The sequence below is a fragment of the Pleurodeles waltl genome, chromosome 8, assembly GCF_031143425.1.
Source record: "Pleurodeles waltl isolate 20211129_DDA chromosome 8, aPleWal1.hap1.20221129, whole genome shotgun sequence".
NCBI lineage: Eukaryota > Metazoa > Chordata > Amphibia > Caudata > Salamandridae > Pleurodeles > Pleurodeles waltl.
This window is the reverse complement of record NC_090447.1, coordinates 1,361,691,008-1,361,718,303: the sequence shown is the minus strand read 5'-3', so window position 1 is coordinate 1,361,718,303 and position 27,296 is coordinate 1,361,691,008. Positions and strand designations below refer to the sequence as shown.

Below are 27,296 nucleotides of genomic sequence, written 5' to 3'. Positions count from 1 at the left end.
CTTTAGACTTCTCTGTGAGAGATTTTGTATCCTAATGGGATGGCTATGGCTATGTCGGGTTCAGATGAGGGGTTTATCCAAGTTTCCGTGAGGAAGGCGATATCAGGGGAGTGTGCTGTGATCAGGTCCCAGAGCTCGATGGCGTGCTTGTGTACAGAGCTGGTGTTTAGGATTATGCAGTTAAGGTGGGTGTGGAGTGTGTTGGTGTTGTTGTGGGGTGTGTTAGTGTTGTGGAGCGTGTTGGTGTTGTTGTGGGGTGTGTTAGTGTTGTTGTGGGCTGTGTTAGTGTTGTTGTGGAGCGTGTTGGTGTTGTTGTGGGGTGTGTTAGTGTTGTTGTGGAGCGTGTTGGTGTTGTTGTGAGGTGTGTTGGTGTTGTTGTGGAGCGTGTTGGTGTTTTTGCGAGGTGTGTTATAGTTGGTGTGTGGCGTGTTAGAGTCGGTGTGGAGCGTGTTGGTGTTGTTGGTGTTTGTGGGAGTGCAGGAGAAACCACATGCATGACATGTGAAGGGTCCATGTGTGTGCTTGGGGTTGACTTGGGCGCAGGTGAGGTGCTGACCCGGGTTGAGGGCGTGCAGTGTAGTGGAGGAGTAATGTTGCCTATGGCGGTCAGGCATCGAGGGCCAGGGTGACTGGCGCTGGATGCGGTCCAGGCATGGATGTGCGCAGACGGGCTTGCCTCTGGTGCGCCCGCTGCACGTGGCCGCGCAGTGGCCGCCATTAAGAGGGGGAGGTGGGAGGGTGGAGCACCTGGGAGGTGGGAGGGAAGGGCCAATGGGTGTGCGAGGGTGGCAGGGCCACAGGGGATGCAGCGGCAGGAAGAATGTGACCGGCGAGAGCCGGAAAAAACAGGTGGACATACTAAACAGCAAACTAATTACAGAGGGGGCACATGGGCAGAGAAACAATGCAAAAATGCACAATGGGGCAGAATATACAGTGCAGGCAGCGGAAATACTTATGGAACAACAGGAAATGCCTACCACTAGGCACCAGGGATGAGGCGCAGGCGGGTGCCTGCGGGTGGTGGAAGGTCTCGAACTTCAGTCCAGATGGCGGTCGGCGGGGTCAGGGGCAAGGGGGCAGGCTGGTGGAGCCAAGTGGACTCCTGGCCAGAACCAAGTCAGGGAGTCACCCGGGGCTCCGCTCAGCGGGCGCCATTAAGAAGGGGAGGTGGAGGGTGCAGCAGCTTGGAGGCGGGAGGGAAGGGCCAATGGGTGTGCGATGGGGGTGGGGCCGCAGGGGATCCAGCAGCAGGAAGAATGTGACCGGCGAGAGCCAGAAGAAACGGGTGGACACACTAAACAGCGGACAAATTACAGAGGGAGCACAGGGGCATAGAAACAATGCAAAAATGCAGAATGGGGCAGAATATACAGTGCAGGCAGCAAACGCAAACAAAAAAGCGAACAATGAAAAAAACACAAAGAAATACTTATGAAACAACAGGAAATGCCTACCACTAGGCACCAGGGATGAGGCGCAGGCGGGTGCCTGCGGGTGGTGGAGGGCCTCGAACTTCAGTCCAGGCAGCAGTCGGCGGGGTCAGGGGAACGGGGGCAGGCTGGTGGAGCCAAGTGGACTCCTGGACAGAACCAGGTCAGGGAGTCACAGTTTCAAACTGGTGCCAACCCATTCACAAAAGGGACCCCTTACCCTTAGTGAATGGCAGCGAAAATATTTTTTCAGAGCAAGCAGTGGTCCCAGGAACCACTGCCTGCTCTGAAATAATGAAAAGAAAACTTTTCTTTTTTTGTATTTGAAGTGCATCTCGTTTTCCTTTAAGGAAAACAGGCTGCATTTAAAAAAAAAACTGCTTTATTTAAAAGCAGTCATAGACATGGTGGTCTGCTGTCCCCAGCAGGCCACCATCCCTGTGAGTGCCGCCACTCCCAATGGGGTCGCAAATTGCGACCTACCTCATGAATATTCATGAGTTAGGTCATTTGCGACCCCATTGGGAATCGCAAACAGTGTCATTGGCACTGTTGTACATCAGGTTTTGGGACTCGCAAATTGTGAGTCACTCTGACTCGCAATTTGCGAGTCGCAAAACCTGAATTTCGTACATGTGGCCCTAAGTTCTCAGTCATTAGTAGTGATAATATAAAAAGAAGCAGAAAATCAAAAGGTCCTGCGATTAAACATAGAATAGCACGACTGCTTGGTGAATTCTTTCATAAGTGATTTCTGAGGTTGTCTGTGTTATTTTCCCCATAATGTAAGAAGTGCACTCTTCTTGTCTATGTATTGTGCATGGACTTCAATACAATAATAGTAGGGCCCAAATGTAATATTTCTTTGCACTGGTGCCAGTGCAACACAAACTGGTATAAAGCAACAGCTCTGATTCCCTTTAAGATTCTAAAGGTATTTTGTGCAGGAATGTTGCCATTTCCAAGGTACCAGGTCTACTTTGCTCTGTTTTTGTCATGGGTGCATTTCTGGGAGGCATATCAGTGCAAACAACCATAGGCTTTGACCCAATGCCTGATCAACTAGAGTGGACTAATCGGACTTTGTATCCAATGCTAATGCCTAGCGGAAGCAGATGCAAAAACGATGTTATATCTTGATTTCCACCAGAAACAGATGAATTGCAATTATTGTGCTACACTATTAATCATGCCTCTGATGTGTCTGCCTCTTCTGCAGTTGTCTAAGCATATGAATTTCTACTAGAAAGGTATGCTTCAGATACATAACTCATGCAAGGCTGTGCACACTTTAATTCGCACAATGGCCCCTATCTGTGCAAGGTGCAGGGATGCTCTTGTGTGCACCAGGGCAGCAGGTGACAGCAGCACCAAGTCCATTTTGTACATATGGCCTTTCTGTGTGTTTTCCTCTTTGTGAAGTGCAGACCAGAAAGTATGGATGCTGCTCTGCATGAAAAATGTATTCTTTTGGATCCAGGTGTTGTGGAATGGCATCACACACTATTTGACTAGTGATGACAACCCACCCTTAATCCTTCAACAAGAACCCTGTTTACTTTATGTTCCTGCTGCTGCTTTCATTGCAGTGGTTATCTAGTCACACCAGTCTGGGACAAAGTCACAAGCTCAGGCCGACTGCGATGGACTGTGGGCCTGGATATGGGGACCACGTGATGCCCACTGAGAACTGTTCCTTCTGACCTTGATATGGGCCATTGCGCTGCACAGCGGTGGTTCCGAGGAGCGAGGCAGGGTCCTGCATTGAGATACAACATGCAATGTCGGTTCTAATGAGTTGCATTGTGCTGCATTGGATACGATGAGGCGATACGAGGGCTGCATAGTGAGGTCTGAATCGAATTTTGGTGCACTGTATTGGTTCCGATGAGGAGCTGTGAGGTCCGGGTTGTACTCTTTAGTAAAGGGCGATAAACTTTGCTACGCCGGCAAAGTTCACAGAATTTTTGCCACTCCATGTTCCACTTGAAGCATGGAGCTTGGCAAAAATTACGCCACCTACCCCGTGGCGGAGTTTACCAACCACCAAATTATTTTGTATAGTGCAGCAATAGGTTTCTGTTGGACTTGGCAACCTTAGCGTGGTCTTCCCTAAGTTGTTGCCTCTGCCTCCCAGGTTGTTAATGTGTGCTGGACTCTGTTGTTGCTGTTTTTGATACTGGGCACTTTACCACTGCTAACCAGTGCTAAAGTGCAAGTGCTGCTATGTAAACTATATGTGTAATAACTGGCTTATCCATGATTGTCATATTTGATTTACTAGTAAGTCCCTGAGTAAATTGCACTAGAGGTGCCCAGGGCCTGTAAATCAAATGCTACTAGTGGGTCTGCAGCACTGGTTGTGTCACCCACCTAAGTAGCCCTGTAAAAATGGCTCAGACCTGCCACTACAGTATCTCTGTGTGCAGTTTTAAACTGCAACTTCGTACCCACTTGCAGTTTTAAACTGCAACTTCGTACCCACTTGCCAGTCCTAAACCTTCACTTTCTATACATGTAAGGCATTTCTAAGGTAGGCCATAGGTAGCCCAATGGGCAGGGTGTAGTGTATGTTAAAGGTGGGGCATGTACTAATGTGTTTTACATGTCGTGACAGTGACATACTGCCAAATTTGTTTTTCACTGTTGCAAGGCCTATCTCTCTCATAGGTTAACATGGGGGCTGCCTTTAAACTTTATTAAAGTGCAAATTCCCTTTGAGAGCAGATCAAAATTTGGAGTTTAGGGTCCCTGAGCTCACAATTTAAAAATCCATCTTTTAAATGGATTGAGAGTTTGAAAATGCCACTTTTAGAAAGTAGGCATTTTCCTGCTTAAACAATTCTGTGACTCTGCCTGTTGTAGATTCCCTGTCTTGGTCAATTTGACAGTTGGGCTGTTTGTACCTCTCTCTAGACAGTGACACAAAGAGGGCTGGGCTGTAGCCCACATATCCTGATGAGCCATCTGTGCTGGGAGGGAGGGAGGAGTGGTCACTAACACCTGAAAGGGCTGTGCCTGCCCTCACACAATGCATTCTCCAACTCCCTGTCTGGGGTCTGACCTGGATAAGGGAGGATCTTGCAAACAAGAGAGACTTTGCTTTGAAGTTTACCAACTTCAAAGGCAGAAAGGGGTATAAGTATTGGACCCAAAACCCTGCAAATCAGATTACTTTAAGGATTCAAGAGGAACCTTTGCCTGGAGAAGAGCTGAAGAGCTGAGGACAAGTTTTGCCCTGGCCTGTAACTGTGCTGTGTTGGGCTATCCTGCAGTTGCTGCTTCTGCCTCTGCAAGAGACAGAGACGGGACTTTGTTGTGCATTCCTTCTTGAGAGGTATCTCCAAGGGCTAGAAGTAGAGCTTGTCTCCTATTTTGAAGCCTGAGGGACAGCAAAGGCTTTACCACCCAGTTCTGAGTCTTCCTGGTGTGGACTCTAGCTTGCCTATGGTGCCATTCCAGTTCCTGGACCCCTGAAAGTGAATTTATGGAGAAAAACCTGTCTAGTGATGCTGGACGCTGCGGTGCGACTTCGCAAAGGACGCTGCTGCCTGGAACTGCGACGCCATCTGTCCGAAGCCGTGGACCGCGTAGAAGTGTGAAGACCCCGACAACCCTGTAGCCTCTGTGTCGCTGCAGCCGCTGTTCCTGCCTGACTTCACTGACTTTGGAGTGTTGTAAGTCCGACGTCCATGACACCTGACGCTATTGCAGTGCCTGCAGCCCTATGACGTCATCACAACCCTGTGAGGTCGCCCCACAGCATTGTGACTTCACCAGACCAGACCTAGTTCACCAGACTTCACCAGACACAGGAGCCAGCATGACTACAGTGAGGAGTCACCTGGAGTCTGAAGAGCAGATAGATCCGTGTATACTTCACCAAGTAGTTCTAGTGGACAACTCAGAGTGCCTGTGCAGAGTGGCTCATGTTTCCTTTGAATGGGTGGAAGAGTCAGGTTCCTTGAAAGTAGCTGTGAGTCCAACCATGCCTTTGGATTGTTTGCTTGGCAATGACCTGGAAGATTCCCCTTGGAAGGAGGTGCAACACAGGTCACACTTGGAGATGTTGGGTCTGCCTGGGTGGGTATGCGCATCCACCCAGTCAATGGCAGCCCATCAGGGTAGTCAGAAGCCCCTGAAACAGTATCCCAGTGGACCACCAAAAAAAGGAAGGGCAGGGAGCACAGGAAATCGACCCCAGAAGTTCCTGCAGTCTGGGAGGAGGCTGAGCCTTAGGGTGATGCCCCAGAGCCTACAGGGGAACAGGTGGCTGAGTTGGGGGCGGTCCTTGAGCTGCCACAGTGGCAGCAGGAAGGGCGCCCACCAGGGAGAGATTCTGTGAGGCACAGAAGGTATGCCCTACTCTTGGAGGTTTGCTGCAGCAGGCTGGAGACCAGGCAGCTGGCAAGGAGCCAGGATCTCACCTAATTTACTAGGAGGACGGCCTCCTGTATAGTGAGCCTAAGGTTGCTGAGTCTGGGTCAACCCATGTGCTAGTGGTACCCTAGTGCTTCAGAGCCTTCCTACTGGGTCTGGTTCATGATGTGCCTTTAGCTGGACATCTGGGGCAAGACAAGACCTTTGACAGGCTTGTCACCCACTTTTTCTGACCGCAGATGCGTAGGCACTCAGATGCTCATTGCAGGTCTTGCCACACTTGTCAGGCAAATGGCAAGAGTGGGGGGAAGTGCAAGGCACCCCTCCAACCTTTTCCTGTAGTTAGTACCCCCTTTGAAAGGGTCGATATTGATATTGTGGGGCCTCTGGATCCCAGCACAGCCACAGGCAACAGGTTCATCCTGGTCTTGACGGACCATGCCACCTGGTACCCAGAAGCCATTCCTCTGAGGTCAATCACTTCCCCTGTGGTGGGTCATGCATTGATCGGGGTTTTCACCCACATGGAGTTCCCCAAGGAAGTGGTATTTGATAGAGATACCAACTTCATATCTACTTATATGAAGTCTCTGTGGCAGGAGTGTGGAGTAGCTTATAAGTTCACCACTCCTTACCACCCCCAAAGCAATGCTTTGGTTGAAAGGTTTAACCGCACCTTGAAGGGCATGATCATGAGCCTGTCAGAGCCCTTGAGGCTTAAGTGGGACGTCCTCTTGCCATGTCCTCCTTTCGCCTACAGGGAGGTGCCTAAAAAAGGGCTTGAGTTACTGTATGGCCACCCTGTCAGGGGACCTTAGAGTCTGCTGAAGAAGAGTTTAGAGAACGCCCCCAGTAAACCTCCCCAGAATGTATTCAGGTACATGCTGGCTTTTAGACTACTCACTTCAGAGCTCTCGCACAAGAGAACCTAGAAGCAAGCCAGGACGACATGAAACAGTGGTATGACTAGAATGTCACTCTAGTCGAGTTTCAGCCTGGACAGAAAGTGTGGGTGATGGATCCAGTGTAGCCTAGGGAGCTCTAGGACAACAGAACTGGGCCATTTGAGGTTGTGGAGCACAAGAGCGAAGTCACCTACCTGGGGGACTTACGGACTCCCAGGAACCCCTTGAGGGTCCTGCATGTGAACCGCCACAGGCCACACTTTGAGCGGACTAAATTGTCCATGCTCCTAGAGGAGGAAGAGAGTGAGCCTCTTCCTGACCTCCTGTCTGCTGCAGAGAAGGATGGGTCTGTAGAGAGAGTGAACCACTCCCCCTCTGTGACCTCAGAACAACAGAGGGACTGCCGTCAGGTTCTGGGGCAGTTTGCCTCCCTGTTCTCCTTGATCCCAGGGTCACACACTTGTGTACACATGATGCGGACACTGGGGACAGTCCACCTATTAAACAGAACCAAAGACCCCATTCCTAATAGTTTCCTACACTAAAGGCGGCTCCTGCCGGAACGAAGTAACAAAGTACCTACAGGTTATGAACTATTCTTTTTATCTGTCTGTGGTAGCTAATAATGGCCACATGAATCGCCACCAGTCCCCTATAGGCTGTTTGTCCAACATAGTTTTTTAAATTGATTAAATGGTGCCTGACTGCCTCCTCAGCTGTCATGACAGGCAGGAACGTCAGAGACTAAAGACTGTCAGCTGCTACACCAGCTTTGAGGCCTACGTTGGGAGGCTCGGGCATGGCCCTGAGGGAGAAGAGCCCAACAACGTAGAAACATGCAGTCTCCCAGGGACCCCAAGAAATAAAGGTACATACATGCACCAGTGTACATATAGAAGCAGAGATAGATGTCTGGCTCTAATGAATGTGATCTCTCAAAATCGAGAAAAAGATCAACATCCATTCCATCTTATGTCTGTTCATTCTTCTTTCTTTGTTTTTTGACCTTCCTTGTCACATTTTCATTGTTCTTTGCTTTGTTCTCCCCCCTTTCCTTGTTTAAGCTCCTTTCCCCTGTCTTTCTTCCTTCCCTCCCTCCCTGCCTCCCTCTTTCCTCTCATCCAGGAGCATCTCCCATCCGTTTTCCATTCTTGCATGGTACTAGTGGACAGACTCATGAAAGGCAGGTTGTGTCTAGCAGTCGCCGACAGAATACTCACTCAGGCCCTGCTGCTTTGCTGTTCTGCTTCTCTATTTTTCTCCCTCTACTAACCCCGCAACACATATTTATTCTTGAGTGCTCACTTGCTGATTGTTGAGAATGAGATATTAAACAAAGTTTAACGTAGTTTGATCATCACAGGTTTAATGGATTTTGTCAGGAATGGTCGATAAATCACAACCTAGTCAAATACGGCAATTCTTTGAAGTGGATACACTATTTCTGGGCTAACATTGTTCATTAGCAGTTGTCATTCACCATGTTTCTGATGAACGAACACAAACACATGGGCACAGAGTACATATATTTAGTGCAATTTAACATCCATCATGTGTGTGCTACTGTGATTGTGGCAAAGGCGCACCTTGAGTGGAACTCAGCAGAATCTAATTTTTAAGGAACTCCATGGAATTACGTGGAGTACAACTCCATGGGTTCCACCTACCCCTAGTGATTTGTCAGTTCCAATGGAGAGCTGTGAGGGCTCTGTCAGGTTGCATTGGCCTTCATCGGTTCTGATGGGGACCACAGCTGGGCTAGCAGATCATCTTTATCCCCACTTCTAAGGGTCCAGGACTGGGGAGGTACCACTTGGAGGGTTAGGACTCACAGCAGGCAGATTCCAATTGCAGGGTTCAAGGGTGTTGAAGCTTGTTGTGTTCCTGTACCCCAGAAGGCCAGTCAAATAACCACTGGAGATACTCTGGTGGTCCTAGGTTCGAGGTGCAGGTCCAGTCCTTCTTTCTCAGGTAGCAGGTAAGTAGAGCAGTCACTGGCAGCCTGGCTGCAAAGCAGCTGTCCAGTCCTTTTTGCAGCAGAGCAGCAGTGCAGCATGGCAGCCTTTCTCCTGAGTCTTTCACAGGTCGAGAAGTGACCTAAAGAGTAGTTCTGAGGGTTCCATTTTTTTTACCTGGTGCCCACTTTGAAGTGAGAGAAGATTTTGGACTTTCCCCCTGCAATGCTGTCTGGAATTTATTGCCTCACTGCCCTGATCCTAACCTGTCTGGGGGCACAATAGGCTAATGTGAAGTCATTCGTATGTGAGCTGGGGCAGTGCCTTTGAAGTGCAACTGTGGTAGGTGACAGGTCCACCCTCACCCTCTATTGTGATGCTGTCTGGGAGGAAACCATAAAGGCCAATTGCCAAGAACACCTAATCACGTGACCCAGGAACAGGCTACAGGCACCAAATGGTTAGGGCAAGAAAATACCAACTTTCTAAAAATGGCATATTCAGAATCGTGATTTATTTCTGACTTTACCTTTTAAGAGTGTTTTTCAAATTACAATTCCTCAGACTTTTCTACCCACTTCCAATCAAAGGTCGTGACTTGTTAAATGTAATAAGGTAACCCAATAGTATCCTTTGGCAGAGGTAGGACTCACATTGGTGAAAAATGAGCTTGTGAGTTTTTCGCTACAAGGAGATGTGAAACTTAAAAGTATGGCAACTGTTTTAATTTCAATGTACCCTGTCCTATAGGCTGTGTGGAGCCTACTTTAGGGGTGACCTATCTAATAAAAGGGACTTAAGGCTTGGCAACATTTTTTGTTTTGCCAAATCGAATTGGAGTTGAAAACTGCCAACAAGCTGCAATGGCAGGCCTGGGATATGTTTTAAAGAGCTACTTAAGTGGGTGGCACAGTAAGTGCTGCAGGACCACTTGTTTAATTTCATTTACCATCCCTGGGTATAAAGTATATCACTTTACTACATACTAAATAAATAGTCCTCTTAGGAGTACCATAAATTTACCATGTTTTATAGAGTAAGCGAAAGTTAGGAGTAGTAAAGTGGTTAGGAGTAGTAAAGTACACAGAGTCCTAAGGCCAACAAAAACAAAGTCAGAAAAATATAAGGGTGAAGGCAAAAAGTTCAGAGAGGATCAAGTCCAACAGCATCTCACTGATGAAGCTCAACAATGCAGAAACTGATCTGAGATTACTTTTGGTTCCTTCATTAGGGATGTGGCGACAGCTGCACTGTTCCCTTTCGAGTAGGACCAGGATTGATTTAAATGAAATTGGTTCCTATCTGTGGTGGCACAGTGAGCAAAATCAATGAGAGTCTGGTAAGTGACCAAGAGTAATTATCAGTGGGTAAGATTAATTCAAGCATTTCACTTATAATTATTTTACAAGTATAAAACAGGCACTTACAGAAGTATATTTTAAAGCTTGCCACCTATCTTTCGATTGATGGTAATTTCTTCAGGACTCAATTAATAGCAACTATTTAGGGCCTGATTTAGATGTCGCTGGAGGGAATACTCCATCACAAATGTGACGGATATTCCATCTGCCGTATTACGATCCACATAGGATATAATGGGATTGTAATATGACGAAAAGGATATCCGTCACAATTATGACAGAGAATTCCCCTCCGCTAACATCTAAATCAGGCCCATAGTTGTCTTTGAATTATCATTCAAATTCTATAGAACATTTTAAAATCATTATGCTACCTTTGTTTTTTAAAGTTACCTTCTTAACTTCATACTTAATGGCAAGTTTTAAGCGACTTAAGCTTGGCCGTCCCCCAGGTTCAATGTTAGTGCGGTTGGATTCCACATCGCCATTCAAAATGGCTTCTACTTCTTCAGTGTTCCTGCACAGGTCGAGGAGTCCAACAACAAAGTCCTTGCATTGCATAGACAATTTTTTGTAGTCGTTCTGAAAACGGGAAGTGAAATATACTTGTCAGCTCAACAATGCAACTTTTGACATGAGTTTTGCATTCATTATTCAAATACATGAGAGATTGTCCAGATGAATTAATCTCTTCACTAATAACAGGATGCTTCTTGTATGAGCGATCTGTCACTATTGTACAGCTGATATTTGAAATATGCAAACATAGTACAATTATATAGTTGACAATTACAATTTTGAGCATACAGCATTTTGCAGATCTCATACAGTGTCCCTAGAGAAGTGTAGCCTAACCTTTCAAGTTAAGCATTACCAATACGCATACGTATCATACAACTGGCCAGCAGTCCAGTTTCTTGAGGAGGAAAAGAGTGCCAACTGTCAAACATCATTCTGAACATCACAGTATACCCCTGTTGCACAGCAAAGGTCCTCCTTTTACCAAACGACTGCTGCTACTGCAGATGGTGATTCAGAGGGGCCCTCTAACCACTATTCACCATACAACATACATCTTCAGATTAATTGTTAATGCGGTCTCCAGTAGGTAGTTATAGTTAGGACCTCGTTTCCATAGGAAAATTTTGTTTTGCCAATAACTTTGGCACCTTTTGACGAAACTTCACAAAATTTTCAAAACTACAGTAGTACACCACTCACTTCATTTGTTAGTTTAAAAGTTTCAGGTTAATTTATCAAGTGTGGGCCGGGAAAAAGGTGGAGTCCAAAAACACTTTTTCTCTTTGAAATTTCTATATGGATTTTTAGACACAACTGCAACCCATTCCTGTTGGACAAAATTACACCAAATTTGGCAGAAAGCTAGATCTTGATCCAGAAACCATCCCTTTTTAAAATTTGGTGTAAATCAGCAATTTTGGAGATATTTAAAGTTAAAAAAATAAATAGATCTAGGGACGTGGATACTCTGCGGATCCGACAGTACCCGTGATAAAATGTGATTGGCTGGTAACACTTTAACCACGAAGTTTTGGAAAGCCATTTTGGGACTCAGACTCAGCTGAGTCCCAAAAACAAAGTTAAAAATAAAGAAAAGGTGGCAGGGTAGGAATGCCCTAACACTCTATGCCTGGTGCATGGTCCCCCAGGGACACCATCTTAGCCAAAAAGCATTTTTTTTAAATTTTCCTATGAGACCATGGCGGATTCACGGATCCAAGAAAAAATTAAATCTCCTGCACATGTTTAATATTTGGCCTCTGTTTGGGCCAGGTATCGGAGGCATTGCCTGGGAGAGGGAGCTTAGGGGACCAGGGGCCGTGTCATGATTTATAAATTGCAGGGGGGCCATGCGGACCCCAATCATGAGGCTCTAAAGAACCCTGGGGACAGCCACCTCCTAGGGCTTCATGGATATACTTGAGGGGAGGTGCACAGACCCCCCTCCTAAGGCTGTTAAGAGCCCCGCAGCCAACATCTTCCTGGGGCTTTATTAGTTAATGAGAAGTGGGCCGCATGGACCTCCCTCCTTGGTCCTTTAGTGCCCCGGAAAACACCACATCCCTGGGCACAGAAATGCCAAATAAAGGGATGGAGGCCCGTGCCCTCCTCCGTGGCCATATCCAGCTCTGGAGACCACCATCTCTCTGTGCTGGCCCAAAAAATGAAAGGAAGAGGGCCACGTGGCACCGTCCTGGAGCCATAATTGGGCCTTGGGACTGAAACCCTTCAGGACTACTCCCTATGCACTGAGGTGCCCACCCTCAGGACATAGTAGTTTGCTGTCACTTGGTCCGAGCTATGACAGCTCCCACCAAGTGAGAGCAACCTTTAAGTGTGCTTCCAACGGTTGTGAGCAGGGAAACTGCTCCCGCTCACTGGGAGTGGACTTTTCATCTGTTTTCTGGGCAGGAAAACAGATGATACCATTGCTCCCACACACCGGGAGCAGCATTTCTTGCTGCTCCCTGCGTGTTGGAGCAATGGGACTGTGGAGGAATTGAGGCTTTTCCACGGTCTAGATCCAATCTTGCAATGATGCTTATGAATCAGTGCTGGATTGGATCTCAATCTCTTCTGCAGAAACTGTGATGAGTGGGATCTTTCCTGTACTCTCCTTATGAGAGCCATCTTTCATTCTTTTAATTACTACCAGTATGCAAATGCGCAAACTGACCTGAAAGCTCTGGCTATATGGGCCCACCTCTATATTTTAGTGGTATACCTCAGTCTTTCTGCCTTTTTCCAACTTGATGGACAGCTTACCAAAAGACCCCCAAGCATTCCTGATGGAGAGGAATATGAGCACATCTCAAACAAACACAGAAGCAGTTGTCTGGTGGAGATCAAACTCCTTCTAGTCTCACTGTTTTCTGTATATGAGGATTCATGTTAGCACATATTTCAGTAGGAAGACACACAAGGAAGAGTCATATTATCCAAATTACACCAGACATGGTCACTAAAGGCACTACCTTGTGGTCCTTTATGCAGTGATAGAGCAGAAAGTGCACTATACGTTTATCCAGCAAGGTAGGACTTACTAATTAGCCAGTAGACTCCAGTTCGGTAGACATTTTGTGTGGACTCTTCTTGGATAAATAAGCAGATAAAGATGCATTCTGCGAACAATGCTCATTTGACAGAAATTAAACCTCATCTGGAAGCACTTACAAATATAGATATAGCAGGTGCCCCAGTTGAAGCTTCACTTCTGTAAAGGACAAATGCTCTTAACCTATTGAACTTATCCTAGTCAAAGCAAGGGTGTTTTTTCTAGAATTCCAAGTTGAAAAATGGCTGTGGCAAACCCCGCTGCACATGGTAAAAGGCTGTGCATGGCACAAGGTTAGGTGCCTATGCGGGGGTTGGCCGCAGGATCTGACCACAGGCCAATATCCCCGTGCATAGCCGAAAGCAGTGCATGGTGCAGAGCTGAATACTTGAGGGGGTTGGACACCATCATGCCTTGTTGTCAACCCCTGCTGTACACGGCCGAAGGACGTCAGTGACCTGGGGTTGGGTGGCTATGGAGGTTGGCCACAAGGCCTGGCTATAGGCCAGGCCCTCTGGCCTTCCACAGTGCACAGCATGGAGGTGAATGCCTATGAATGGTTGTCCATGCTTTAAGATAATCATAACTCATTCCTTACCATGCAGTACTACTTCCCCCATGTATTACATCAGTAATATCATCTTCTATGACATCTTTAATATTATGACTGCAACATTTGCAATATAATTATAGGTGAAAAAACTGTGCAGGGTGGGGGCACAAGTTATAAATACCTTAGAGCACAAGTTACAGTGTCTTGAGATAAGTATAACTATAACTGTTGAATTTCCAAGGTTTTGTGTGTGTAAAATCTGAAGCAAATGATAAAGTCCCTCTAACGTTAGTTTTTCAGTGAATATGTAAACTATGTATGTATATATATATATGTATACATATATATATATATATATATATATATATATATAGATATAAATGTGTGTTTTATATATATATATATATATATATATATATATATATATATATATATATATATATATAGATAGATAGATATATAGATATGCACCAAAGAAAAGCCACGGTTACACTGACAAGCATCCTGGCATTGCCAGTGCTCACAATGGGTCTCGCCCTCCTTCAGAAATAAATACAAACCTGTCGTCCCATGCAATCCACAGCAGACAAGAAGCGGTACACCAATTTAGATTGATCCACTTCTTTAATCATGCTCAGTACCAACACATTTTGGCTTCTCAGAAGCCTTTATCAAAGTAATTGCAGTATGCTTAATTTCCTCAAGACATACACTTCTAAATTCATAGAAAGCAACAACATACTATGAGATCATACTTGACTCAATCGGTACATAATTGTAGAATGAAAGTTCAACATTTTGCTTTACAAATGTATTCAAAACATGTGTTTTCCTATGTATAGGCATTCTTGATACATATCCCAAAAAGTGATTCATCAATGTTGTGGCTCAGATATCTAAGCATTGGTATTATAGCACAAATACACTGTTAATGTGAGCAGAGGATATCAAAGCCACACTTTTGCAAAAAATACATATATGATACCATAATCATAAAAAATGAGACGTGTAAGTAAGAAGAAAAAGAAAAGTGTAAACAGTGCAATAAATATATCACCAGTCCCATGTTTTGTCAAGGATGCATAATTTGACTGTGCTTGTTAATTTGTGTATTCTGAACATGTTATATTTGACAGTTCAAACATTCAAGTAGGTGCTAGGACAAATGTTCACATATATTCAAACATGTGCTGGTAAAGAAACACGTAGAGTATTCACAATAAGCCGTAGCAAATAATAGAATGGAATATTTGTATATAATCTCATGCTGCAATTCCTTAATACATCAAATAAATTTCCATCTATAGTAAGTAATCTCCAAATTACCAATCATAGGTCCAGTGATCGGTAATTTGGGATTACTTGGCATACAAATGTATGGATCATTAATTACATTGTTCATAGTATTAATATTATATATACTGTTGACCAGGATGATGACTTTTTTATATATTTGATGACATTTTAGATATTTTGTACTTACTAGTAACAAGTTTATTATTATGAGGAATCTGCACAGTTATTGATCTGATTATGGATTATAGTATCTCCATTATTACATCAGTGACTATGTCTGGCATTCGGCCAAGTGTTTGAAAGCAGGTGTCCAGCAAACAGTAGTCCTGCATAGTGGCAGTCCTGCAGCAGCACAGCATCCCTTCTCCCAGGCAGAGTATCCACAGCTCCAGAAGTGGTGACAGTGGCCCAGTATTTATACCCCGTTGGACCTTTGAAGTGGATGAGACTTCAAAGACATGCCTTCCAAGTTCACAGAGCCCCAACCCTTCTTCCCCTGGCTCCAGACTCACTACAAGGGGTTTTGCAGCCCTTTGTCTGTGGACAGAACACAGCCTTTTCCAATGCGGATGAGGCTGTGCCCAGCACCTCCCTCCCATTCTGTCCAGCATGGCTCTTCAAGGTTCGTCAGGTCACACCTAAGCTCCCATTGTGTGTGGCTGTCTAGGATTAATACACAAAGGGGGTGATTCTGACTATGGCGGACGGCGGAGGCCGTCCGCCATAGTACCGCCGCCAAATGACTGCACCGCGGTCAAAAGACCGCGGCGGCCATTCAGACATTTCCTCTGGGCCGGCGGGCGCTCTCCAAAAGAGCGCCCGCCGGCCCAGAGGAAATGCCCCTGCAACGAGGACACCGGCTCAGAATTGAGCCGGCGTAGTTGCAGGGGTGCGACGGGTGCAGTTGCACCCGTCGCGTATTTCAGTGTCTGCAAGGCAGACACTGAAATACTTTGCGGGGCCCTCTTACGGGGGCCCCTAACGTGCCCAACCGCCGCGGTCAGAATGCTCGTGGGAGCACCGCCAGCCTGTTGGCGGTGCTCCTGTGGTCGGTGGCCCTGGTGGCCACCGGCCGCCAGGGTCAGAATGACCCCCAAAGTCTAGTTGTGAAGATTGCAAGCCTGCATGCTCACACGGAGGATCTTGTTTAACTATTCAGAAGATTCTTGAAGCTTTGGCGTTTTTGGTCCTCGGACCCGTTAGTTATGCGGTAGTCCTTGTTGTGTTTGATCTACTACCGTCAGATTTAAAAAGATGACACAGTGTGCAATATTGGATTAAGTGCCCTCATGAAGGTGGCCGTGAGTATTATGAACATATTTAAAAGTAAACGTCCACTGAAATGCGCGTCCGCAGTTTTGGCATTGTTTGATGATTTACCAGGCAATCAAGATTATCTATCATCTGGCAGTAAGGAGGGTTTACGAATTGATGAAGAAATTTTGTTTATGAGGCCTTGTATCTAAAGACTTACCGGACTGAATCTTATGTTACTAAATGACGAAGAAATCTTGCGGATGAGAAGTTGCATCTAAAGACTTACTGGATTTAGCCATAAGAGTTAGAATTTATGTTCTGATCACGAGCACTGACTCTTGTGATATGAATTTCAACATTCGTGCAATGGATTGATTTAAAGTTTATTATTGGAAAGAAATTGTGAATTATATATACATGAGTGTGATGTACAAATTCATCATTTATTTGACATTTAAATTTGAGATTATTGGTATTCACTCATTGGAAAATATCATTGTGTCTGTAATTGTTTGCCTTTCCGGTGTCTTGTCATTGTTTATATGTTGATGTTATTTGTAGTCATTGGTTTTAAGGTCTTTGTGTGTTGAGTTATATGTTGATGGGTGAAGGCCTTCTGTGTGAGAGTTACTGAGTGTATAGGGGGGGATTATTTATTTTATAAAATGTACAGTTTGAAATAATGATGTATATATACACATATACTTGTGTTTAGATTAATACATGTTTGAATATTATTGAGGCTTTTTTTGAGAATGGTTTGCTTGACTGAATGTATAGGAGAGTGATGCACCTTTTACTTACTGTAGATTTCCCTCAATCTCTCTCCGTATTCGTGTAGGGACCCTGTATTTTGCCTCAATTAGTTGTGACCCTACGCCAGACAGGTGATCAGAGACAGGCAGTAGGTACCAAAAAGATAAAGTAAGAAAATGCCAACTTTGTGAAAGTGGAATTTTCAGAACTGTGTATTTAAAATCTGTCTTCACCATGTTAGGATTTTAAATTGTGATTCCAGGGACACCATACTTGGTGGGTATCTCTTCCCATTTTAAGCATATAAGATGTAAAAAGACAACTCCAACTTTTTAAAGATACTGCACCCTGCCCTTGAGGCTATCTATGACCTGCTTTAGGGGTGGCTTATATGTATTAAAAAGGAACGTTTGGGTCTGGCAAAAGGTCTTCTTTGCCAGGTTGAATTGGCAGTTTAAAACTGCACACAAGCTCTGCAGTGGCAGGCCTGATGCATGTTTAAAGGCACTTAAGTGGATGGGACAATCAATCCTGCATGTTTAATAGTACCATTTAATTTAGAGGCCCTGGGTATATGTAGTTCACTCTACTAGGTACTTACAGGTAAATTAAATATGTCATTTGGGTATATGCCAATGTTTACCATGTTTTGGGGAAAGAGCAAAGGACTTTAGCAATAGTCAGCAGTGGTAAAGTGCAAAGAATCCTAAGGCCAGCAAAAACAAAGTCAGCAGAATCTGGAGACCTGAAGGCAAATTTCAGGAAGATATCACGCCAAGGATGCCAGGTCTAATAGTGATATTTTGCTAAGTATACTCCTTGTCAAATGTTACACCATCAACTATCCAATATATGATTATAACTTCTTAATATGTGCATTAGACTTTGGGTGAGAACATTTGGAAATTAAATGACTCAAACTGTAGCATAATTCAAAGAGTTGAAGAGTTGAAAAGGTTTACAGCTATGATTAGACAAGAATTGGCAAAACCAATAGGACTGGCTTTCATTTGAGTTCTGACTAAAATATTAAAAACATATTGCTGCAGCAAATAAAATATACCAAACCACAATTGCTTTCTGTACACAATACATCAATGGGATAAGGAATTTACAGACTCATTTAGCTAATGGTGGGTGGCTTGAAGGAGATGCTGCAACCTAATTTAGAAATGGCTGGCAATTCCAAAGTATGGGCAGGAAATGCTGCAACAGAGCCATGCACCAAACCTTTTTTTTTTTTTTTATTTGAAGCAGCATTTTGTTTTTGAAAAGAAAAAAGAAAAATCTCCCCTCACTAATGGAATTCTTTCCACATTGTAAAGGGAGAAATTAGCAGTTTTCACTCCCCCTTTCTCCCTGGGTTTATCCGGAGCTGATGGTTAGTGTAAACTGACCTCTAATTCCGCCATTCTAAATTAGATGGATAGAATTAGAGGTCTCCCTCCAATGACCTTTACTCCACAGGGCCACTGGAGTGATTTAATAATGGTGGACATGAAGTGGTCTGTAGTGGGAAAGAAAAATTTGAATGACACAATGACGGACCAATGGATTAAAGAAGGCTGGTTAAAACCCCTTATTAGTAAATACATTATGCATATAATTTTATCAAACGTTTTGGCTAACACCATACATATAAAAAAGCATTATAAGCCAACAGCTTTTGCATTTAGTAAGTAGTGGCTGTGCCAATAGTTTTTTAGCAATGCTGTTCACTTCCAACAAAGCTGTGCAGCATGGCAAAAGAGGAAAAAAGGTGCTGTGATGCGGCTATGTTGAATGGTAAATAAAAAGGCAAACATAGCAACAAGTGTCTCTTTTAAAAAGCAGGTAGGGGTAAATTCAGAGGGTGCTGATAGGGGAAGCAACTCAGAGAGCAGAAGCAATAAGGAGGGCAGGCAGGTGGGTCAATGAGGAGGGCATAGGTGGAGGAACCGACATGGTGGCAGAAGCATCGAAGGAGGGCACATGTGGGCGGGAACAACACAGCGAGTGGGGAGCAACACAGAAGGTAAGGGCAGAAGCACACAACAGGGTGAGAAAAAGCAACATGGAGTGTGGGGTGGAAGAGAAGCACACAAGTGAAAGAGTGCAACGTGGAGCTGATGGGAATGTAGCACAAGGTAGAGAGAAGGAAGTGTGGGGAGGAGAGAAACACGAGCACGGTTGGGGAGAGAGGACTACACTAGGCAGACAGCTGAAAACACATGTACTCTCTTGAAGTGCTTAAGACAAAAGAAAAAATAGTTGACAATGTTCTAAGCACAAGAAGGACAAGGCAAGCCAACGAAAAAAAAGCTGGTAAGTAAGTGTGACACTAAGACCACCCAATGGTAACCAATAGGGGGGCTGCAAGTCCATCTATGTTCTTTGTAAGCTGATAAACTCTTTCAAAACCCATTTGCTTTTGTTATCTGGTAAGCTTGAGTCAATGACTGAGATTTTCCTGCTAAGACTGCACTGATCTATTTAGTGGTCAGTGTGACGGGAGTAAATATTGTGGAAAGAGGTTCACTTGGTTCCCGGAACAATCAGTGGGTTGATGGGAATAAATGTACTTGTTAATTCATTTCAAATAACTGTATATTAGGCTGTTTTAAAATCTACAAAGGTAAACTCAATTGACAATCACTCAAGCTAGCAGCAACTTAAATGTGTCCAAATAAATACTGTACTTGGTAACCGATACATGGATTACCTGTCTGTCAGTGGGAGGCCTTTTGCATAAGGCCCAGCATTGTTTGGTGTCATAAAATAAACGGCTATGAAATCAAAGTGTGCAATACTCAAAAAAGTAACCACTTTCTAGCATTAAAATGCTGAATTATGCTCATGTTCTGCAAATAAAAGAAATGAGAATATTTAAGGCAGCACATTTAATAATTTACTGAATCTTTTTAATTTGTAGTAATCATACATTTGCAAGGCTGGGATGTTCGGATATGTACTTGATTGGTACACACAACATCGGTATTAAGTCTATGCATTCTCTATTGATTAAAGGCACGTAGTATGCTAGATTTGCATAGAATTAAAAAGGAGAATGCTTAGTGAATATCAGATACATTATTTTATGATGCATTTGAACGGAGGCTAAGAAAACAGTTACATTTAAACTTCATCTTTTTTATTAACCAGACCAGCCAACTTGATTTGTCCTGTTGCCAGGCTTTTAATGCATCACTTATTTTACCAGAGCAGCTTCAAAAGAGAACGTGTATTATGTAAGGTGAATACTACTTTACAGGAATGACTAGTACCAACAAAGTGATAGAGAACAGGTCTTAGCTGTGTGCTGACCCGACGTACTGTTCCCAAAATAAATACAGTGGGCTTTTGGCCATCATATTACGCATGACTAGGCATCTTTATTGTCCATCTCAGTTGTCTTCTCTTGGTTCAAAGGCATTCCTTCCTATACTTGGGTTTGTCCAAGCAAGAGCATTTCAATCTCAAAGTCTTCTGATTTGTTGACCTTGCTTGCACCTTTGTAGCCCATGTGCTGCTTTCCCCATTCTGCTGTCTCCCCTCCCCGGCCCTCTGTGTTGCTGTTTTCATCCAGTTCGTCTGTTGCAGCCCCGTATTTCCCTGCCCAGTTTTATTTGCTGTATATTTGTTTTTGTAATTTTCCCTGCCGCAAGGTGCTCCGTTGCAATCCCTTTTGCTTCCACCTGAAACATCTCAGACACCACTCTTCCCATGTTCCTTACCCTTCCTGCCTGTCTTTTTTTTAAATAAAAAATATTGTTTATTTTGTGTCGGGCCCTGCAGCTGCAATTTGTTTGTGGGACGCATCGTGCCATTAACGTGTGCATGCATGTTTAGGCATGCTTGTGCATATGTCATCATCCTGGCCTGCCATAATACCATGACATATAAGTATGCAGGTGTGCACAACTTTATGTTATTGCGCTTTTTTTGACAATGCTGAATAACATTGGCAAAAGCTTTAGCAAAAGCGAGTAGGTTCTTATTGGCAACCAAAAGATAACACCTATTGCCTCTGCTTGTTATGAATGGCAAAATCCATAATTATTTCATCTAGTTAATTCATCTAGTCTGGTTAATTCATCCAGGTAATTCATATGAAATAACTGAATAGGACCACATACATTTTTCCAGACAAAAAAGTAAAATCAGCGTTTTTGTTTACATCTTGCCTACAACTCCGCTGGTCATCAGACACCCCAAATACATCTCAGCGGAATGAAAAGAGTGACATTCAAAGAAGTGGCATTATTGGATTCATTTCATTCAGTTGCCACATCCATTTTCCAACTGGACAATATTACACACTGAAAGTCTATTTACAATGGCAGTTTTGTGAGGTAGACATGACACTTTTTGATCGATTCAATGTTAATAGCCTTAGTTTCCTTATGCATCCATTTAGGTTTTCCAAGAGTACTCAGGTTGAATATTGCATCAAGGTGGATCTTAAAGCAGCCCTGTATTTGCAGCCCATGGCAATGTCAACCTGCTCTCGCTGGAACGTCCAGGATTAAACTGTTCCGAGGCAAGGCCAACTTGTCATTAGCAGAAGTACTCTTCCCGGTACTCCATGGCGTTATCAAGTTAATGTGACGCAGAGCAATTTTTTTGAACTTTTGCAGTGTTATGGCAACCTAGGGTTTCATAAGTACATTTGCAGTAAGGGGAGGCAAGAAAAGCTTTGCGAGAGACTATGAGATTGTCATGAATCAACCCAGTTACTTTTTCCCATAAATAGAAAAAAAACATATCTGGAGGCACCCTGTGCAAAAGTTTAACGTGTTAGCAAAACGTATTTTTAAATTATCGAATGAAGGGCAGATCTTGACCCAATCCATGACAATGTTGTGTGAAATATGGATAAATTCATGTTACACAGTTTAGGTTCGTAGAAATTACCTTTTTATTCACTATTAAGTAGGAAATCATGTTAACACGGGTGTTCTGACTACATCATCCCAGTTTAAGGAACCTTTTCATACCTCGTATCTCATACAATGGTTCGTTTTTAGCAAAATCTATCTCTTAACAGCACATTCCTATAGGGAATTCATTAAACAACCCATCCTGTTATCACAAAGCCTACGATAAAAAGGGGCAAAGATAGACAATCCAGTCCTATTGGATAGAATGTATTTAGTGCAAACTACCCAATGGTTCCCAAAATGATGAAAAAGTTTAGGGACTATTCTCGAAAAATCTCCACAGTAGCATACTTTTACGAGTTTTCCTATCCACAAAACATTTCCAGAAGTATACCTGAAACTCTGTGAAAGGTTCTGGATTCCACGGTACTTCTTGGAATGTCATGCGACTTTCCCGAAAGGCTCCCATTCCCTCAGTGTGAAGTTCTCCATAGGAGAGAACTCCGCACAAGGGGAAGGGAGCCTTCTGTACAAATGCACATTTCTTTCCTTAGAAGGGAAACATGTTTCCTTGTTGAGAAAGCCTTTGCCCTAAATGCACAGCAAGTTTAGGGGTCGATCTACTCCACTTTCCATTTTGGAAGGGGGATTACTAGCCCTCGACTGTAGTAAATATTACATATCCGACCGTTTTCATGGTGTAGAGGACTCAGAGAGGAGTTTGGGAATACCAATAAAAGTATGTTTGTGGGCATTCCTGAATTTCTAATGCAAACCACAACTTGCAGCGCCCTACTTTCCTCCCTTGAGTAGGGTTTACTACTGCAAATTTCTCTGTGCTCGAGGTGGAGAAATCTGCCGAAGAACGCCTGCTGGAATTCTTTTATGGATTTCTGCAAGTTGTTAAAAATGTAATTTTCCTTTAAATGTATATTTACGGCTGAAATTACCTTTGTGAGTAGGATCCATTGAGAGGTAAACTTGAACACACGCCCCCAGTATGTGCCAGGTATGCCTAATATGATCAGAACTGTTGACTCTCTGAACAATAAACTTGAGTTTGGCAATCTAGCGACAATGAACAGGTATGAGAAAGATCACAAAAGATAATGGGTTCCAGTGGATATTATGTGATGGCATGAATAAAAAGACTCATCAATGGACTAATTGATCATGCTCTATAGCTAACATTTGCAGTTTGTTTGCATTGCTGATATGGTGTTGCCTAGGATGTACCTACAGTTTTAAACGTTGCACCCCTTAATAAAGTATCTCTGTTGAGAATCGTGCTTCAGTAAGAGTGATAAAGAGTACAACTCAAAGGTAGCGTAAGAAGTGGTGAATTTAAGCGATACATTCATGTAAATGAAAAGTCAACCAGAATAAAAAATGTACCTTACAAATGTTTAACCATTTGCACGTGTATTGCACAGAAAGTGTAGAGGTTGCTGACATAGTGCTAGAAAAACAGCCATAGTTAAAGTGAAACAATAATTATTGCTCGCCTGGAGAAAATAATGCATATGAGAGATTTCACCCAACTCTTCAATGCAGTGTATGATTATTCAGCCCGAAAATCAGTGGGAAAACATTTTCATATATGACTACCATGTGTATGATGTTGCAAAGTGTTAGACCTGGCATCCTTAGGGTTGTCTTATCCCAGTTTGCCTTTTACCTCCTATTTTTAGCTTTATCTTTTGTTGGGCTTAGGACTCTGAGCACTTTACCACTGCTAACCAGTACTAAAGTGCATGGTAACATTGGTGTTTCCACAACTGGCATATTTAATTTACTTTGAAGTCCCTTGTAAAGTTGTATGCTATATACCCAGGGCCTGTAAATGAAATTCTACTCATGAGCCTGCAGCACTGATTGTGCCACCCACTTAAGTAGCCCTGCAAACATGTCTCAGGTCTGTGTATGCAGTTTCAGTGCCTTTTGCCAAAACGTAAACTCCCCTTTCCTTACATATATACCCCTAAGGTAGGTCCTAGGTCGCCCATATGGTAGTGTGCCATGTAAGTCAAAGGCAGGACATGGACATTTAAGTTTTACATGTCCTGGTAATTGCATTACAGAGAGGCCTATTTCTCTCATAAGCCAGCATTAGGAATTCCTTAATATACTTTTAAGACGTAATTCCTGATGTTTCATATCATTGAAATGGTAATGATAAATCCTCTTAACTGGTAAAGTTGGATTCATAATTACTATTTTATTAATGCCACTTATACAAAGTGAGCATTTCTCTGCTCTCACTCCCCTGTGTGCCTGACAATCTCTCTCCAATACACGTCTGATCATTGAGGATACTCAACTGCATCACCATTTATCTGCATACTGATTGGTCTTCCTGGGGAGGAGGTTGCAAAGGGCTCACTTACACTTCAATGGTAGTGGCCTGAGCCTACACAATAGGGTGATAGTTTGGAGCCAGGGCTGGTATGAAAGAGGGACTTGTGCACTCCAAAGAGATCCTTTGAAGTCAACCCGCACATCAAAGGAACATTTGAGTATAAGTACTGTGTCTCTGAACTCCTGAAATCTGATCACTACTGGACTTGGGAAGAATTCTGTTTTAGTAAAGACTACTGTGCTGCAAGGATTGCCACTCTACCTGGACTGACTGTTTCAAGGAACTGCTTCTCTGCATTGCAGAGCTGCCCTGCTGCCTGCTATCTCTGCCCCGCTGGGGATAAGGACTGGGCCAATCCTGCTGATCCAGAGGGTCTCCAAGGACTGGCTGGCTTGCCCTCTGTTTTTCTGCTGTCTCAGGGACATCAAAGACTGCTTACAACTCTACTGGTGCTGCTGGACTCTGCCATGTGTTAGTCCTATTCTTGCTTGAGGAGTCCTGGGCCTCAGAAGTGGATTTTGCAGCTAAAACCTTCAAAACGCAATGCATCTTTTTGAGTGCATGCAAAAAGTGACACATCGCATCTCCACCAGAGATGCAGCGGCTGCCAGACTACAGCAGATTTACAGGCTGTGCCACCCGATGATGACCCTCTGTGTGGCTTGCCCCAACACATCGCATTCACTTTCCCAGAGCCTGCCGATGACGCAGTGCCCCAAGTGCAGCAGGAAAACCGATGCATTGTGCTCTCATCTACAACACTTTACAAGAATCTGGCACATCAGTACTGATGCCCCAGTTATCTTGTGCCCCCCCTCATCGCCACCTAACGACACCGTGGGTACACTGTATTTACAATATGGCGCACCATGACGCACATTAGGCCACAAGCGACAACATTTTTAACACTATTGTGGAGCTTTGCTGCACTAGCATCAAAAATGTTGACGCTAGTGCAGCAAAGGCAAGGAGGCCAATTGATTTTAATGGGTGTGCCCTTTTAACTTCTGCTTTGAGCAGGCATTAATAATGACAGCAAAAATAGTGCAATTAAATTTTGTAGACTTCATTGTGCCATTTTTGCAGGCCTCCTAATGCTGGAACGCCGCCTTTGCATACATTATGCCCGGTGTTGCAAGAGGTAGCAAAGTGGTACGCATGCATGCATTGCGCCACTTTGTGAATATGGCGTGGTGAGTTTTGCCTCGTTTAGACACATTAGCGTAAAAAAAATATGATGCTAATGTGGAGCAGGGAGGTGCTCCAATTTCTAACATAAAACATGACTGCTGGCAAACTACTTATTTTTTTAAACAGCTTGTTAAGGCAGCCTTCAGAAATTTAAAAATGGAAATCTGAGAAAAGAGGGCCACTGCTTGCAAGGCCAGAAGCTCCAGATGCTTACCTCTTTTTTTAAGCCCCACTCTCTTTCTTTTTTCCGATTCCTAAAACATCTCTGATGGGTCATCCAAGTGTGTTGTATGGATACAATATGGCTGACAGGTTGTCATTGTGCTTCCCAGCAGCCAATAAGTTGATACCAAGGTAAGAAAAATACCTGCATCTTCAAATACTAGCTTTATTTTAAGGGAGAATTGGCCACAGAGAATGGGTAAATTCAACACACTGACCACAGATACATGCTTTGTTAGTCCACCCACCGACAACTTTGGAATTAAAAATGTGTCCACCACCTAACCTTCAAATGGTGGTCAATCACAAAGGAGGCTGTCAACTTCAGTTAATTTCACCAGATGACCTGAAAGGTTTATACATGTAACCTTCATTGCCAAATAACTTGTTTCAGTTTCTTTGCTGCCACTTAAAGTTAATGCAGAGGTATTTACAATTAATTTGGGCCATCACAAGAATCTAGTGATGTGAAGCTATTTTTCAGTTTCTTTCACAATACACATTTTTAGGCCACAGACCTACCCACCCCATTGTTCAATGATTTCCTCAAATTGGTTATTAGTCTTTAGCAGAATGAAGATAGAGGTTATCCATCATTATAATCTTGCTTTATCTTTATTTTACTTTGTGTGCATCATGAGAGCATCACACAGACCGTTTTTGGTCTTATTTTATTTGTATATGTAGTTCCTTTCTTTACAATGTTTTTATATTGAACACAATCAAAACAAATTATTAGCCTTCAAGGCACCCCAGGCCAGCAAGCCTATTGAGGGTGAAACGTGTATGCCTGTAATGAATTACATCTTTGTTACAGTGTTACTGGTACTAAAAACAAACCCTACAGAAACCCTGCAGCTGAAGATATGCAGAAGGACAATAAATGAGATATCACTCAGTATTAGTGAAACACGTTACTGAAAACAAACTCTACAGAAACCCTGCATATTAATATATGAAGAGGACCAATATATGAGATATCACTCAACATTGGTGAAACATAACTCGACAACCAATCATTAATCTCATATTAATTGACCATATTTTCCCTTTCTTGGAAAAACTGCACTGGCTCAATCTCTCTTTGTTAGAATTCGACAGTAAAAGTACATTCTGTCATCTGTATCACACCCAACAGTAACTTGTCTCTAAAAGCATTACAGCCACCATCACTACACTGCCAGGAGCACCTCCCTCCAAGTCTGCCAAGTTTGCCGGGTCCATACACAACTAACTGAACCAATCCAGGTTTTTCTAAGGGAGCCGGGGAAAATGGTGCCGCACTTGTTCTGGCCAGCCAGGTGGAAACCTCATAATATGATGGTAAGGCCACCGGCTTGATGGCCACCTCCACACAGCTGTATTGGAGTTTGGGCAGTCCAACGGCCAAACTCATAATTAGGCTCTTAGGCTCATATTTATATTTTTTGTACCTCATTTGCATATTTTTTTGACGCAAAAGTGGTACAACCTTACAAAAAATAATTGCATTTTGTACGTTTGTGCCATTTTTGCATCAAAAAATGACACAAATGCGGCACAAAAACGTATAAATATGGGCCTTGGTCATTATTTTCAGAGCTTTTTCTCTCTGCGTCGAGTGGGTCTCCTCCTCAGACCAGCTTGCGGTTCAGCGACAGCAGCTTGGCTCAGCGCAATGCCTCTGTCAATTCTGGGAAGTCTCATTGATGGG

The 27,296-nt window shown here is 43.7% G+C and overlaps 1 protein-coding gene across 3 annotated transcripts in view; it reads right to left on the bottom strand.

Annotated features, from left to right (window-relative positions):
* Nucleotides 1-27,296, bottom strand: part of TRPC6 (transient receptor potential cation channel subfamily C member 6) — a 401,605-nt gene that overhangs the window by 279,557 nt on the left and 94,752 nt on the right. For all 3 annotated transcript variants that reach the window (XM_069202381.1, XM_069202378.1, XM_069202380.1), the window contains exon 2: nt 10,428-10,616. In XM_069202381.1, the coding sequence (XP_069058482.1) occupies nt 10,428-10,616 (189 nt within the window). The remainder of the gene's footprint in view (nt 1-10,427; nt 10,617-27,296) is intronic.